The 18,231-nt window shown below is 41.3% G+C and overlaps 1 protein-coding gene across 1 annotated transcript in view; it reads left to right on the forward strand.

Annotated features, from left to right (window-relative positions):
* The window catches only part of UVSSA (UV stimulated scaffold protein A), a 51,324-nt gene that overhangs the window by 15,117 nt on the left and 17,976 nt on the right, over positions 1-18,231 (forward strand). Inside the window, exon 7 of the mRNA XM_035137354.3 lies at positions 10,148-10,250. Within this exon, the coding sequence (XP_034993245.3) occupies positions 10,148-10,250 (103 nt within the window). The remainder of the gene's footprint in view (positions 1-10,147; positions 10,251-18,231) is intronic.

Raw genomic sequence — 18,231 nt, forward strand, 5'->3', positions numbered from 1 at the left:
AGTGGGCCAACTCTTGAGTAAAACTTAATTGGATACAACCTCATTTTTCCTGGTTACATGGATGATCAAGAAAGGTATATTTTGTTGTTTGATAAAAATTAGCACCCCACCACAGAACTAACTCATAGCAAAAAGGAGGAGGAGGAATAATACTTTCTAGTGCTTTGTGTTCAAGCAAGGCGGTGTATACAATACTCCTATATCTCCGTAAGCAATAAAATTGTTCCCAGCAGGATCTGGTTGGAGAAATTTGGAGCTACTTAATAGGCTTAATAGGGAAGGAAAGGGAAATACTGTCGTACCTCTGCTTACGTATCCCTCTGGTTATGTAAACTTTGGGATATGTAAGTGGTAAGCCAGGAAGTATATTTCTGGGTTTTTACCGCTTCTGCGCATGTGCAGAAGCAGTAGGCCACTTCTGCGCATGTGCAGAAGCGTTCTACCACTGTGTACGCATCTGCAGAAGCAGTCTCTTCGGTTGCAAAAACCTCGGGATCCGGCCGGACCTCCGGAACGAGTCCCATCCGCAACCGGAGGTATCACTGTAATGGTCAGTCACTGATTGTCCATCAAGAGGAACAAACTCTAGTACCATAAAGCCTACCTGGAAGTTCTGCCACCATCACCACCCTTCTCCATACATTGCTGATATATGCTACAGGCAACAACAGATACATGCGCCTCCAATTGGTGCACGACTGCGCACGTTTGCATCGCAGCAACTTGGAAGTGGCCGGAAAAGGAGGTGTAACCAGCTTATGGGTGTTTTGCTATTGTGCGCAACGACCTGGGATGCAACCCAGGTGGAAATTGGGGGTTGCCTGTGCAGATAAACAGCTCTCTAAGAGAGCAATCTTTGAATTTTCTACGAGAACAGCAACATACAAATACAATAAGTAGTATTCTGAATTCACAGTGAATTCCTAGCCCAGTGTTTTACTGCAGTTTTAAGAAAGAGAAAAGCAAATTGTTTACAGATTGGTTAATGTGACATTTACATTTATGATTTAACAGGTGTAGAAGTTGTAAAAATCTCATTTCCAGTAAGGTACCTTGTTTCGCCCTATATTGTCAGTCATTTCAAAAGGCTTTTATACTCTGCTAATGAACACTACGTGATTTGGTTACACAAATTGTAGTTTTCCTTCATTTAAGATGACTTGACTATATTTTACATCATGGCTGAATTCAAAATGCATTCACATAAAGTTGCCCATATAAATTGGTTCCACTGCAGTAAGTATTAATTTCTTGGCAAAAAAAATTCCCCTCTCCTCTTGGAAAAATATTTAGTTGACTGTGAGTAGATGCACATGAAATATTGGTAGGTGGAATAATTTGCAAGATCTTCCAGTGAGGGTATTAGCATATAAATAGCAGATGCAATGATGACCATCACAGCTGAGTACATTTAATTTTTAGTTTATAAGATAAAATGGGTTTTTAAATGCATAGTCATCAAGCCTGCTGAAAGACAAATGAAGTTTAGAGTTCACTTATCTGAGGAGGCCTTACATCATGTTAGAGGAAGAAAATCCAAGCCTGCCACATAGCCATCCCTGAAAGAAAGATATTTCTTAGGCTGGGGAAAAGGAATGAAAAGTGTTCAGAAAGGCAGAACAAGAAATCTGGCAACAAAATGTTAATGATCCCAGATGCAGTGAACAATTAGCTGTAGCTTCTTGTTATATACACACGCACCTCACCATATCTGAATTCTTGGCCATTGCTTTTGCTTGTATAATACAATTTTTTCAAGAGCCGGCTCCAGAAGCACAGTTAATTGCAGTAGAAAGAAAAGTGAATACAGAAATGCAGTATATCTGGCAATATGGCCACTGCACATTGATCAAAAGATTGCTCATAGGCAACCCTCTCACCCTAGTCCAGGCATAGGCAACCTTGGCTCTCCAGATGTTTTGGAACTACAACTCCCATGATCCCTAGCTAAGGCGCCAATGGTCAGGGATCATGGGAGTTGTAGTTCCAAAACATCTGGAGAGCCAAGGTGGCCTATGCCTGCCCTATTCCCTTCATGAGGGAGCTGTTTTCGGAGGAAGAACCAGGAAGGGAGGGAGACACTGTTTGCCATCAGGGGGTGGTTGGTTTCAGCTGTGCTCGGGGGCATAGCTGATTTTAATCGTGGTGTTCCAGGTTCTAGTCTACTTAATACCTCTCCACTTTATTTCACTTTATGGAAAAAGTTAATAAGCTAGGGAAGGGGCGTAATAATAAGTCTGGAAATTTATTATTAACCAATTCAGGCTGCAATCTTTTGCATACTTATGAGCAGTCCCCATTGAATTCAGTGTGGCTTACTTCTGAGCAATGTGCAGTTGCTGTGGCATGAACCCATGTTGAAAAATTGTGGCATCGGAGACCCCTTCTGAAGCAAAGTTCAGCTAACTGCTGTTTGTAAAACTGCAATGTTATGTCCACAGTATCTTTGCAAAGGAGGATGGGGAGAAAACCAGAAGAGCTTGGCCACGGCCCTGCCACCTCTCATTGGCCATGTCCCCCAGTAGCACCAGCTGCCATTGGTGGTGGCGGAAGATCACAGGAAATAATTGCAGGAGGTGCCTGGTTATTCAGTGGGAGGAACACATAATGAGATTATACTAACATTTGGGGGAATATTACAAGATTCCAAAGGAGGATACAATAAGTTGGTGGGCTAAAAAAAAAAACCCTGAAGCTTGATTAGCAGAAAACAGTAAGGTTTGAGCTAGGTTGTGGATATTGGAAAATAAATGTTGCTTAAATATATAGGGGAAATGTATTTTATATTTAAATAGCTCTCCACTAAAAATTATAAAGGGTATTCGACAAAGCAGTTCCATTAGTGCAAGGAGTTCTGACTGTGCCATGGAAATTTCTCTCTCTTCTACCACCTGCCACCAGGCCCTCTCCAAATCCATTTACAGACCTGGGACGAGTCAGAGGAAAGGGAGAGAAAGTTCTGTTGCACAGCCAGAAGTCCATGCACTAACTGAACTACTTCATTGGATTCCCCCCCCCCCCCGCTTGTTTTGTTCACACAGTAATGGGATGAGAACAACCAGTTTAGTCTCTATATGAGTGGTGATTTGCTTTCCATCCTCAGGAGGGGTTTGTAAAACAGAGTTGTTTGTAAAAGCTGAAAAAAATGCAAGTGGCCAGATTGAACCTTATACTAGCAAGCATAATAGTTTGAAACTAAATGAGTGTTACCTGAACCATCCTTTTTATTGGTTTATGTTTGATAGTAAATGTACGAAAGGGGCATTTTAAAGTGACTGTCCCAGTGCTCCACAATAGTAGTTGCTCTTAAAAAGGCGTTTATGTGTTAACTAGTTGCCCCAAGGTGGGGGGTGCACTTCCTCTTGAAAAGAATGCTGTGTGGATTGGCAGAATTGACACCTGGCTGTGGATTCTGATGTGCATTGGGTGAGCTTCAGCCATGTTTGTACTGCAAGGGATGCACCAATTGTTGTTGTTGTTGTTGTTGTTTAGTCATGTCCGACTCTTCGTGACCCCATGGACCATAGCACGCCAGGCACTCCTGTCTTGCACTGCCTCCTGCAGTTTGGTCAAACTCATGTTGGTAGCTTCGAGAACACTGTCCAACCATCTCGTCCTCCTTTTCCAAGGATTCTTCTCTTCTCATGAGGTGGCCAAAGTATTGGAGCCTCAGCTTCACGATCTGTCCTTCCAGTGAGTACTCAGGGCTGATTTCCTTAAGAATGGATAGGTTTGATCTTCTTGCAGTCCATGGGACTCTCAAGAGTCTCCTCCAGCACCATAATTCAAAAGCATCAATTCTTCGGCGATCAGCCTTCTTTATGGTCCAGCTCTCACTTCCATACATCACTACTGGGGAAACCACAGCTTTAACTATACGGACCTTTGTCGGCAAGGTGATGTCTCTGCTTTTTAAGATGCTGTCTAGTTAAATGCACCAGTTAAATCCTGCTTATTCATCTTAGCTGGATGGAGTGTGAGCTTTACTTAGTTCATTACTTAGTGCTTCTTAATGGATTTGGGGGTCTTTTTAAGGCACTATTGCTAAGGACTTACTGGCCCTCATGGGTGGCTGCCAAGTGTGTGCTTTTGGTTGAGAGAGTCAGAACTGAGTGCTGGGCTGGCTGTACAGTACAGTGAGTTAGCAGAGGGAAACTGCAGCCCTATGAGTGTTTGTTGGCACAAACCTGCTGCTCAGGGGTGGAATCCTAGGCATAAGGTTTTCCTGGCTACACGGTACAGGGTTTTGCATCAATAAGCAGATTTTTATGTAAAGAAAGGGAACTCGGTACTGCAAACAAATAGTAAAGTAGCTTTGTTCATTACCACCTCCTTTTACATGCCTCTTTTAAGCACTTACCTTTGCTTACTTGCAAATGGAGAAAAATGTGACTTGTTTTAAAATGATACAAAAACCGAATCTTTTCCTATCTAGGAGCTGAGGCTTAATTTCTCATAGTTAGCTAAGCAGTTAAATATTTTTTAGTGGAAATATGAATTTAATAAATTCCTCAGTGAATTCAAGGGTGCAGACAATAAGCATAATATTTTATGAAAATGACCCTCATATTTAAAACCTGGCATTATATGTTATGCATTGTAGCACCAAGTCCACATCTACCTTTTAGAAAATTAAAACACATAAATTCTGTTTAGTGTTTGATATGCACTGCACTAGCTGAAAGCTATAATGGCCCTAAAACCTTGGGTTGCTTTTCACCTTTCATAAATTCCTGGGTAGATTCTATACAAAAAATAATTTTCAGCTCCGTGGCTCATTGTTATTCAAACGTGATTGATTGTCGTCATTTACTCAGTGAGGAAGTTAAGTGCTCCTGTCATTTCCAAAGAGTATAATTGGGACGTTTCACAGGTCAGTGCTAGTGACAGGTTTCCCTTTTGATTAGTGTTGGACTGATAACAAAAATTACAGTTTCCTATGATTAATGCTTCCTATAGTGCCTAAATGCACTGCTCATGGATTGTGCCTAAACAAAGTGACTTTGCATCTTATTATTTCTCTTCTCAGCAGGGCTCTGCGAGGGTCTCAAAGTTTGGGAACCTGCAAGTGTGCAGCAGTGTTGACCCCTCTGGTTTCCGATCAGGTTCTTGCTCTTAGGAATTGGACTGAGGCCTCTTTAGCTGTAATTCTTTCTCAAGCCTGGCTTCTCTGTGTTGTCCATGTAAAATAAAATCTGGGAATGTCTTTAGAAATGTTGTGTTGACTTTTTCACATTTGCGCACTTGATTACAGAAGAGGCGACCTTAAAAAAGACATTTGCTGTATTCCCCATAACCATACACAATTTAAATTATTTGCATTCTGTTGTACATGGATGCTTTGCTTGTCAGTGGTCCCTAATAAAGGAGAATTTGACTCTTTTTGCTTTTGGTTTGAAAGGTTTTTTTATACTTCTGAGTTAAAACTTTTCCTATGAAATACATTTTTTTAAAAAAAAACATTTTCCTATAAAAGATTTGCCTACTAATTATGTCCCTCAGAGTTCTATTTTCTAATTTATTTGACAGAAGCTGTTACCTCTCAATATATATTCTTCTCAGCTAGTTTGGAAAAAGAAATGTACTCAGCACTGGAGTTTAATGTCCACCCTATAATTAGTTAAACTAGGAGAAACTTTGATAACTGTTATAGGTGACTTGCCTTTCTGTCATCACCAGGTAAAAGTTGAAATGTTTAAAAGAGAACAGGGAAAAAATGCCTTCTGAATCTAGTGTTAAACCACACCTTACTTTTTGTCTTAAGTTACTGTTATATAAAAGTCTCCAAACATTCTCTTCCCAAAAACCTTCCTCTCTCTAATAAAAAAAACGTATGTTTTGTAAAAGTGTGGCTAGTCGTTAGTTCATGAGTAACACAGCAGCTCAGGGGCTTGATCCAGTGTAGGAAATGAAAGGTAGGGTGTGTGTGTGTGTAAGTAAGGTTGCCTCTGCATGCACAATTAGACGCATTCCTAGGCTGGACAGCTGGAATATGGCAGATAGCTGTCTGAAAAAGTAACTCTGCACCACAGTCTTTGCCAGGGGTCCCCAGACTTACCGCGCGGCGGGCCGGAGGGCAGGGGAGTGCGCGCGCAGCGGGCCGGAGGGCGGGGGAGTGCGCGCCCGTGCGCATGCGCACACGCACACGGGCGGGGGGAAAATCGCCGAAAATCGCTTGTGCGCATGCGTATGGGCCTCCCCCGACCCGGAAGTGCACCAGAAATGACCTCTTCCGGGTCGGGAGAGGCCCATACGCATGCGCACAAAGGATTTTCGGCGATTTTTTGCCGATTTTTTAGATCGTCGCTGTGCCGCGCGCCGTGAGAGCGGGCGGCGGCAGCGGGCGGCGGGGGTCGTTGCGGGCCGGATTGGAAGGCCGATTGGGCCGCATCCGGCCCGGGGGCCGTAGTTTGGGGACCCCTGGTCTTTGCAGAGGAGAGACTACTCACAATCAGTGACTACCATTTATTAGATATGGAAGTAAAGAGTCCTCTCCAACTGTAAGCCCATGTCTAAAAAAAGACATATTTGTGCCTCAGAGCAAGGGCTTAAGCTTCCATGTGCAATTTCTAGCTTTCTTTGTATGCTGTAAGTCAAATAAACATAACTGAACACTGGGTTGCCAGACTCAATAGTGGAGAGGACTTCTGTGCCTTTAATTGGCCTGCTCTCTTTTGAGTCTGGAAACCTTAAAGAGAAACCTTTGTTTAATTTCCAAGCAAAGGGTCTGCTGGTTTCTCTATAAGGTTTCCAGACTCAAAAGAGAGCAGGGCAATTAAAGGTACAGAAGTCCTGTCCTCTATTGAGTCTGGAAACCCTAACACTGTTTGTTGTTTATATTGTCAGAATTTTGGTTGGTTTTTTAAAAAAATTAATGGGGGGAAGGGAGAGGATAAAAGTGATAACTCGAGCTTTGATATAGACTTGGAAACCTACTGGCAGCAAATGCAGATCAAAGAATAATGAAATAACAGGCCCTTATCAACAGCCCAGCAACAACAATCGGAACCGCCTGTTGCTCCTGAATATTCTTCAAGGGCAGTCCCACATAGACTAGGTATCAGTAGTTCAGCCTCGGTGATCTCAGATCCTGCAGCAGGGGGAAATCACGTCTTCCTCTTGCAATTTAAGGACTATCAGTTGGCATGAATGCTAGCCTGAGAGTTTAGCAGCATGCACTATTTAGTAGGGGGGAGCAACAGAGAAGGCAGTTTAACAACAGCAAAAGGTTGAATAAGACATAAGTCATGGGTGGAGGGATACAAAGGAGCTATGAAGGGATGTGGAGTTAGGTGAAGTGTAAAGGGAGAGGTGGGGACTTGGCAGACGGTGGGAGGTTGCCCCTAGTTTTATATATTTTTTAAAATTTGCATAATTCCTAAACTTGCATATTGCTTAGAATTCTCTGGGTTAGAGACTTAAAAGGCACTACTGTATAGTTCTATCTATTTTTGCACTGGATGTTTCCCAGCGAGACACAGTGAGTTCACAAAGTCATAACTAGTGGATATAAGATTTACCTATCAGCTGTGATTCCCCCCCCCCCCCAAATTCAGTTTAATCAATGTACAGTGTGCCTCTTGTACATATTCTTCATGCAAGACTGTACTATGGTGGTTGGGAATTCTTAAGGAGTTACTTTAGGCCTGTCACTACTGGGGGTGAGAGGCTGCAGAAAGCAGAATGTCTTGCTTTCATTTTTAAAATTGCTTAAGTTTTATTTATTTGTGTTTTACTTTTTTACTTTTACAGGTAAAGTAGTAAGGAAAAGCATACAGTTAGTATTTTCCTTAATAGCTCAGTAAAAAAATAAAGCTTACTGCCACTTTCCAGTTTCTGCCCCAGCAGCAAAATCACTGAATTATATTAACAGGGTTTTTAAAATGTTATAAAATATATTTTATTTTAATGATAATAATTTAATTTAGTGTGTTAACTTGGTTTTTATACCCCTCTGTTATAAAATGACTTTAAATGTGGTGGGCTGCCGGTATTTAAGTTCTTCTCCTTTCTCACAAGAAAGTCAAGGCTGCAATCTTGTACCCACTTACCTGAGAGTGAGCTCCATTAAACACAAAGGGAATTACTGGTACTTTTGAGTAAAAATGTGTAGAGTTGTACTTTAAGTTAACTATACAGTAAATTCTTAATGAGTGCCTGGACTTTAGTTCCTGCACAGCAGGAGACATGCATATGCCTCTTTGGAAAGCTTTCACATTTTGTATTTGCACTTATTGTGTAATAGGTGCACTTATTGTGTAATAAGCAAGGATCTGAAGAAGTGTGCATGCACATTAAACTTATACCCAGAACAAAATTTTGGTCTCTAAGGTGCTACTGGACAATGTTTTAATTATTTAATTAATTAATGTAATAGTTTGCAGAAAATAAGTTGTAGGGAGTACCTGATATCAGGTGAACCCACCACAGGAACTATGCCTCCTGGTTGCTAGGGTGAAAGGAGGGGGAAACTTGGGGGCAGCTCTGGGTTTTTATTAATCAAGTATTAGTGGGGCTTGAACCAAAGGTGAATACAAAACTGTTAACTTGTATTGATCCATTGATTGTGCTGAATTTGTGTTGATAGTGTGTTGATATCCTTCAAACTATCCAGATTCAACCGTACATTCCAAACACAATTACAGTAGCACCTCGGCTTACGTTACCGTCGGGTAACGTAAACTTGGGTTGCAAAAACGACAAAGGTTTCGCCGCATGCGCAGAAGCGCTCTACACGCAACGTGCATGCGCAGAACAGGCAACTCTAGTTGCAGAAACCTCAGGATCCGACCAGAGCTCTGGAACGGATCCCGTCCGCAGCCAGAGGTACCACTGTACTAGGAAGCAAACTCCCACATTGAACTTAGTGAGACTGAATTCTGAGTAAACATACTGTACAAAGGTTTGCCTGGCACAGATTTGGGTATATATGAGATTACACCTCATTGCCTCAAGAACCCAAGCAAACTCCACTGTCCTCAAGCAGCAAGATTTTTGGCATACTATACAACTAGCAGAAAAATAAAAAAAATTATACCACTCTTCAGCCAGAAAAGGCTTCCAGTCACAAGAAATAATAATCAATAATAAAACCTTAAATGTTTTAGAATCAACCCTCTCTTTTCTACACACTTCTCACTTTCATCAGTTTTCTTAGAAGCCCAATAGAAACTTAAGAGGCAAAGCCTAACTCTGTCCAGATTATACTTAGCCAAATGCTTAAACTTTGCTTGCCCAGAATACTCGAAATCACTTCCTATTCTCCCACCTCCAAACTTTCTCCCCATTTATTATATTGCTATTCTGTGGAGTGATACCCAAAACTTTTAGGATAAATAAAGTCGTACTATATTAATTACAAATGTTCATAGTTTTCTCTGACCTGGCTGACGGGTGCGCTGGCTCTGGGCAAACTTCAGAGATTACATGTGCCAAAAACAGAGATAGAAATTGCACGAAAGAGGAGGGGGAAATAGCAGCACTTCAGGAATCCGGGTTTCCTATCGCCTGATATTGAAACAGCTCACTTGTCAATCAAAACTTTTACTTCTCTCATTGGCTAAGAACAGTGAAAGGCAGGAGCAGCCAAGCCAATTTACCTGCCTTCTTCCTCACTTTATTTCTAGGAGGCCAATAGACTGACTTTTTAAAAATGAAAGCTCAGAGTCTGAGGCTCCTTGCAGGCATGCGTCCTGGTGCAGTAATTAAGTAATTTTTTGTAGTTAAAAGATGTAATGGGAGTACACTGGAGTAAAATGTTGCTTGCAAGTTATTTCCTAAGGCTGCTTTTGCAAGGTAGGTGCATGAAGCCCCACACAATCACGTTGATGGTTCAGACTTTGTTTATGTTACATTGCCTATTGAGGAAACCCAGTTCCTGACAAAACATGAAGCGGCGGTAAAGACCATGCATAAGTAGAAGGGAAGATTTCATCCCCTTCCAGGAGAAGGCAGTAAATACTGTACTGTACTTGAAATGTTGCTTTTAACAGTGCTTTGAATGTGCCATATAGTGTTCTGGTTAACGCTGAAAATAAAATGGGATGGCAGATCTTCAGGGGTGAAGCATTGATGTGAGGGATGTTCACACGGGGTGTCCGCTGGGTGTTCTCCGCGTTTCTTCAGTGCTCTTGACTTTTCTCCATAGATGAAAGCAACAGACGACAGTGACGAGGAGGACGAGTTTGTCGACGTGCCTGAGAAGGAGGGCTACGAGCCCTACATTCTAGACCACCTTCGTAATGAATACGGTGAGTTTGCTCAGCTGTGAAAAGCTTCATCACTGCATGTTGCTACTGCGGCAAAGCAAATAAACAGCCATTACAAGGTAATAAAGCGATCAGTGGTGTGGGTAATCTTTCCGACTGCTGCGAGGAAATCAGTACATAGATAGGGGGAGCAAGACCGACTTTACAAAAACACAAATCCTCTAGGAGTCAACTTTGTTCGGGGCAGGAGGCTTATTTTATTCACTCATATTTCACCGTAGCTTTGAACCAAGAATTGCAGCCTACGTACGTGTGTGCACCTGTGCGTGTGTCCATGCACAGGATAAATTGTTTACTCAGGTGCACAGAACAGGATCTGGCCATCTGATCGAGCAGGGTAGCATTTGTATTGCTCGTTGCAGGTCATGCCACTCACAGAGCCAGTTTTTCAGGGGACCAATAAACCAGGGTGTCTGTACAAAATCTCATACAAAGGTTGAGAAGAAAAATATTCTTCTGGCTTTTATTTTAAAGCCTCATTTTTTTAAAAGTCACATGCTTTTTAGAGCATATATGTATAAGGCCACTGTTTGTGTTTATCCCCAGTTATTCGTAATCTGCTTCTTCATGGGTCTGTGGGTTTTCAAAGCATCTCGGCTTTCGATATATCACAGAGGAAGAAAATGTATTAATCTGGAAAAAGTTAGAGCTTTGGCTGCTGAGAGTGGTTTTGGTTCACATTTTAAAATATGGTGGGACTTGCTGAAACAGTGCTATGATTAACTGAAAGAACTTCTTCCAGTAACTAGGTTTTTTTCAGGGATGTTAGTAACATAACTGCAGACAACACAGGCTGCTGCTACTGCTGCTCACAATGTCACTATGAAATGTTGCAATCTTTGACTGTTTGCTCTGAATAGATGCTTAGGTGACAATCTCGAGACTGGCCATGCATAAGCAAGCCATGTTTTGTCAATCTTTAATATGCCAGAGTTTGGCACCACATTTGCCCAGATTATTTGGCTCAGGAAAATCTCTAGATGTCGTAGCCCCCCAAACCCAAGGAGTTAATGATCCCACCCCAATGTGAAATGTGAGTTAATACAGCTTCTTTAGCTCTCATGCATGTCTTCAGATTCCAGTCAGAATGGAATTGCCATTAAGATGTGCATGTCTATTAATGAAAAATACTTGATTTTTTATCTGTCTAAAATTAACTATCAAAATAACCTGAACTCCTCTGTCTTTATTCCAAATATATGGTCTCAAAAAGCTTCATATTGACCTGAGTTCTATTAATCACATGCAATTCAATTTTTGTGACTGCAGTTTTAGAATTGTAAAAATGATGAATTCAGTTTAAATTTGCTGCTAGTTCCAAAGCCTAGCAGGCTCTCTCTGCTCTCTGGAATGTTTGCTACTCTTCTTTGTAAAATTTCAAACTTATTGTTCTCTTGTGGAAACTTCAAAGCACATTTTTGTGCATATTTACTCAGAAGTAAGTCCCACTGTATTCAGTGATGCTTACTTCCAGGTAAGTGTGCATAGGATTGGAGTAAGCGCCAGTATTCTTGTGCTGATAAGTGTTCATATTTAATATGTGGATACCAGCTGCATAAACAACTGTTTTCTTGCCTTTGCTTACAACCAGTTGATTGATTAATGAATCACATTTAAATAAGTATACACACTGAGATTTTTTCAATTAAGGTTTGTTTTGAAGATTCTAGAAGAAATTGAGATTTCTCTTAACGCTGAAAACTTGCAGTGTATTGCGCAAAAGCTTGTTGGGATTAAAGGTGATATTTAATATTTAATCACTTAATTTGATAATATTCCTAATTACTTTGGATGCAGACTTGAAGAAAAAGGCTGCTTTTAGGTAATTAATTTATTTTCTTTCATCAAATTTGGTACTGGTATGAGGAGGACTGCAATATGGCAGGCCCTTGAAGAGTCCATAATCTTTATTCTCAGCTTCACTGATTAATCTGGGGACATTTTAAAGGTGTGCTTAAGGCTTTCATTGATTGATGACACAAATTAATCAATTAAAGCCTGCAGTCCTAATTTAACAATGAAATTTAGAGCTTTCTGCCTCCATGAAATCTTTGCTTTCACCCTCATCAGCCCTTTCCTGTTCTTAGAGCTTAGTCAAGATTCTGGCTGACATCCCCTGTGCTTTATATCTAGCAGACTAAGCTTAGAAACCCATTTGAAGAAATAGGGCTGTTTTCCAAGGGTGCGTTAACCAAAATAAGACATCTATTCACTTATGTGTACTGTAGTGTGCTGATTCATAACCAGTGGTTTGTGCATTGAAGTGGCACATGATAGTGACTGAAACACATACACACAACCATGAAATCATTATAGTCTTGGTTTTTGTACTTCTGTTGAAAACAGTTCAGTAGAAACTGCTTTTGTAAACCACATGGAGGTTACTTACAATCAAGCAGTGTAGAAATTTTATGAAATAAATAAATAATCATGGATGTGTAGCTACGCTACCCCTCTTCAGAAAAGATCATAGTTAACTCACCAACCAAACCAGATGTAGGCACTCCTAGCCACTGAGATCACCTGGACTTCTAGTGACAGTGATTATTTCTAGAGTACTCCATCAAGTGGATCATGGGTAGGCAAACTTAAGGCCCGGGGGCCGAATTCAGCCCAATCGCCTTCAAAATCCAGCCCACGGACGGTCCGGGAATCAGCATGTTTTTACATGAGTAGAATGTGTGCTTTTATTTAAAATGCATCTCTGGGTTATTTGTGGGGCATAGGAATTAGTTCATTTATTTCCCCCCCAAAAAATATAGTCCAGCCCCACACAAGATCTGAGGGACAGTGGACCGGCCCCCTGCTGAAAAAGTTTGCTGACCCCTGAAGTGGAGTAAAACCACATCAAGAACAGGCTTTAACCACTGAGCTTGCCAGATGAAACAGTCTCCCTCTCCTTCCCCCCTCCCAACAGTGTTCTGGGGGGTTCTCCCACCCCCACCCCTTTGAGCCAATTTCAGGGAGCATGGGGAAAGGGGGCAAAGCTCAGGTGGTAGTTCTTGTGAAGGGCTTCTACTCACAGTGAATACCACCCTACAGGAACTGCCCTGAGACCTCCGGGTATAGGGCGGTATATAAATTCAATAAATAATAATAGGGAACTTGATTTAAATCAGTCTTTGTTTCATTTAGATTTTTCAATCAATGAATTCTGCTTCCTTTCTAGATGGCTGATATGTTGAGTTATTCTTTTTTATTTTTATTTTTCTCTCTCTATATATATTGTTTTTCAATTACACCCTCCATCGAGATATATTGAGTTTTCATTGGTATGGGTGTTGGAAATGCATTGCACAAACTGACTGTTTTAATAAAGTTGCTGCCACCAAGCATTAATTAGGACCGAGTGTAGTCATGCACAGCATGGCACACTGTGTACGTACATGAGAGTTACAAACAAGACATGTGACATGTACAATAAAGTATGGAATATTTTCTAAATGAATGAAATATCTTTATCACAGTCTTATGATCCGTTCATATTGGAACACATAATGCAAATAAACAAACAACAACAAAGTAGGCAAGGGGACACTGCAGTTTACCCAAAGAAGTTGAGCTCAATACACATAGCAATAAAAAATAAGCCTTTTGCTCAGTAATATATAGGAGCTTGTATGGTAAACAGTGCATAAGCAAACCCTCATCTGAATACCCCAGTATACTGATCAGAAGAAGGTGATGTTCCAAATTACAGTAAAAGATGGAATATTATTCTGTATTCTATATTAAAGTCCAAGGACTCTAGCATTACATGACCACAATCTATATTGAAACAGGATTCTTCGAAATTTTACCCTTGATTAGAACATGGAATATTTTAAGAAAGAATGTGCTTAGGACTTCTTTAAAGGTAAAGGGACCCCTGACCATTAGGTCCAGTCGTGACCGACTCTGGGGTTGCACGCTCATCTCGCATTATTGGCCGAGGGAGCCGGCGTGTAGCTTCCAGGTCATGTGGCCAGCATGACAAAGCCGCTTCTGGCAAACCAGAGCAGCACATGGAAACGCCGTTTACCTTCCCGCTGTAGCGGTACCTATTTATCTACTTGCACTTTGACGTGCTTTCGAACTGCTAGGACTTCTTTAAGGGAACACAAATAAGAGGGAAACTAACTTAATTGGGCAGGACTCCTGAGCCATGGGGGAACAAGTTCTATTAGGCAGGGAATATAGAGTTATTGGCTCAGTATGTTAAATCAGGGATGGCCCTCCATATCTGCTGGACTGAAGCTCCCGCCATCGCCACCCAGCATGTTCAGTGCTCAGGACTAATGGGAGTTGCAATCCAGCAGTATATGGAGCAGAGACAGGCTAGCCACCCCTGCTTCAAATACTTATTGTTGCTCCAGCATTAGAAAAGACTCAAGATGTGATGCCAAGTAGGCAAGTTTTATTTACAACTTAAACCTTTTTTGAAGGAAAGAACGAAGGAGGGTTGGGCTCTTTGTGCAGTTAGTGGGCGGGGGTTGTGTTGGTGTGTGTCTAAAGCCATCTGTCCACAATCCTTGTACTAACTAATCCTGATTCACACATGCACAAACCCGCAGACCTATACAATACTTTCTTGATGAGTCAGTGTTCAAATATGCGAAGTCAGAGTCTTAATTTAATGGACAAAATATATGTTTGGGGTTAGTTATTTTTTACTTTGCACTGGGGTGTTTTTTTCCCCACTAAGGAAAAAAGTTACATAAATAGTTTTTAATATGTCAAAAAGTATATTCTAACTGCAAATTAAGGCAAGAATTGAGAGTTTGAATAGATGTTATAATAAAGGGGGGGAGTCAATTTGAGTTTCCATGTGTAAGATAAAATGTAAATTTGTAAAAGAATTTAGGTGATTAGACCACTGAAGTGTGAAGACATAACCCATTAAGGGGTGTCATGCCAAATTAACATTACCAGGGTTTTTAATGACCTCTCATTTGTATAATCCTTATTTACATTTGCACCTGATCTCTCATTTTGCAGTATTGCAGTTTGCTTGTTGTTTTGTATGCCTGTAGTCATATAAGATGACACCCCACTTCCTCTGTCTAGAACGCATACATAAATGGACACTAAGAGTGATTTGACTTGTGAAAGAGTGGTTTTAAAGAACAGGCAGGCAACAGTTGTAACAACAATAGATGGATATGTTCTCAGGCAGAAAACTGTTGTGTGTAAAAAAAAAAAAGTACCTCTGCATGTAATGCAATATTGAATATACAATAATAGATCGATAATTTTCCAGGGTGCAGACTATCACTTCTTCTTAATAGCAAACTCAGGTGACAGGTGAAGGCAGAAATGGAACCAAAAAGGGGCTACTGTTAAGCAAGACTGAAAGGTCAGAATGCTTGGAGAAACTTCTAGGCTTGCAGAAATACACTAAATAATAAACCTAGCAGGGCAACTCCCTCATTTTTCTATGAGACGGGAAGATGCATTGCAACATTTTCTTGCAGATCCCACTCCCCCCCCTTACATGTGGTTCTCTTGGAATTGTAATTTCCAGCCTATTTGTTTTAAATTTGACAGAAGTTTTATTTATACGATGTCCTTAATCATATATACACCTATGTATAGCTACAAAACATTGTGATGTTCATACATGTTTTGTAGACATACAAAGGAGAGCATATGATTAAGGACATTGTATAAAGAATAAAACTTCTGTCAAAGTAATTAAAACAAATACTGTAGGCTGGAAATTACAAAAGAACCACATATAAGGGGGGGTGGGTTGAGAATTCATTCAGGTGCTACTTGATAAATAATTTCTGCATGGTGGACCAGTTGCGTGTCCAGAGTACACTATCCATTAAGCATGAATTGTTGCCAAAAACTGTTTGTATGGAGTAACAATGTCTCCACTTCAGTGTCATGCTGAACCTCTCTTACAGCTGCCACACACTTTTACAGCTGCCACACGCTGGATGGGCCTTTTCATCAAAGCTATCCAATACAATCACCACATCTGTTTCCTGGTCAGTTACTTCTATTTCAGGTGCCATTAATATGTGACAATAGGATTTTATGTCACAGTGTACGTCATTTTACACTTGCTTGCATTGAATTGCATATGGCATGTTACTTCCCATTCACCCAGTTTGGAGGGATCTGTTTGGAGCCTCTCACAAACCCTTTTCGTTTTAACCACCCTGAACAATGCATTATTAGATGCAAACTTGGGTGCTTCGGCACCTTTAACTAGGTCATTTATGTAAAAGCACAGGTCCCAATATGAATCCTTGAGGGCAGTGCCGGATTTAAAGTTAAAGGTAAAGGGACCCCTGACCGTTAGGTCCAGCCACGGATGACTTGGGGGTTGTGCGCTCATCTCACTCTATAGGCCGAGGGAGCCAGCGTTTGTCCGCAGACATCTTCCGGGAAATGTGGCCTGCATGACTAAGCCACTTCTGGCAAACCAGAGCAGCGCACGGAAACGCCGTTTAGCTTCCTGCCAGAGCGGTACCTATTTATCTACTTGCACTTTGACATGCTTTCGAATTGCTAGGTGGGCAGGAGCAGGGACCGAGCAACGGGAGCTCACCCCGTCGCGGGGATTCAAACCACCGACCTTCTGATTGGCAAGCCCCAGGCTCAGTGATTTAGACCACAGCGCCACCCGCATCTCTCATAGCAGAGGTTTAGGATCACACATTTCCTTCTCCAAGATGAACCACCTTTCCCAGGTGGTCGAGCCCCATCTGCCCCTCACTAGGAATGATGATTTCAGTGAATATAATATCACATAGTGTGTTCATGCATGCACATACAAACAAGATTTTCCCAATTGAACATTTTTAACCAAACTATTGCGGGAGCTGCAAAGAACGGTTGCAGTGTGGAGTGCTTCTGTTGAGAGCGTCAGCCAACCAGCCATGCCTTTTTGGAGATAGTCCACACTGTTCCATTCCTCCATTCCCTCACCAGACACTCAGCATTCTGTGGCCCACAGCATACCCAGTCACCATTATACAGGGATTTGGGGGGGGGGGTACAGGTGGCTGGTCGAGATGTAAAAAAATTTTTTAATTTTTTTGGGAAAAAACAAAAAAGGCTTCAAGAAAAAGCAACGGGGGGGGGGGGGGAACCATTTTTTCCTGAATTTTTCCGGGTCTTTTCCGGGCCTTCACATCTCTAGTGGCTGGTTTCCTCCTTCAGTTTTATTCTTCCTATTTCCCCCCCCCCCTATTTCTGCAAGCATTATTATCATTATTATTATTATTACTAGTAATAGTAATAGTAATAGTAATGCATTGGGACTTCCCTGAGCATAGTGATATCCATTCCTCGCCTCAGTAGCCCTGTTTTGGTTACATAGGCATCATAACTCAGCACCCAAATCATTTAAGATAAATGGTAAAATGGCAACAATGGGCAAGAGCCAAAGAAAAATGTAACTAGCTTCATGGGAAGTATGAAAATCCGTTTCTGGTAAAGAGAGAGAGAGGGAGAGAGGGAGGGAGTGTCCATGTATGTGCATACATGTTTATGTTAAAAGGAAAAAGGTAATAAAAATTCTCTTCAGCACACACTCTTGCCCTTTGGCATGCCTGAAGTAGTCATTTGTATGCTATGTTGTGTTGATAGACATGTACCGGTATTTTGGATTAGCAAGGGCTATGTGCAGAACAGAACGGATGAAAGGGAGCAAAACCTGTTCTTCAAATCTTTTTGTTCATATTATTTATATTCTAGTTCGGTGGGCTCTCTCCCCCCCCTTTTCAATTAAATATATACTGCTACCTACTTCTGATTCTCCTAAGTCCAAATGGCTGGTGAAACCTGTTCTTTTACTTTCTCTGAATTTTCATTGAGGAGCTTTTATCTCCCCTTAATCCCACCATTTCTGTCAGGACACAATCTCTTTCTCAAATTTACATTTTAATTACAAGGCCAGCTGAACTAGCTGAAATCAATAATGTCAGCATTCAGCAGCCTAACTTTCAGCTGAAATCCCAGCCTCTCT

This window comes from Zootoca vivipara, chromosome 5 (genome assembly GCF_965207765.1).
Source record: "Zootoca vivipara chromosome 5, rZooViv2.hap1.1, whole genome shotgun sequence".
Taxonomy (NCBI): domain Eukaryota; kingdom Metazoa; phylum Chordata; class Lepidosauria; order Squamata; family Lacertidae; genus Zootoca; species Zootoca vivipara.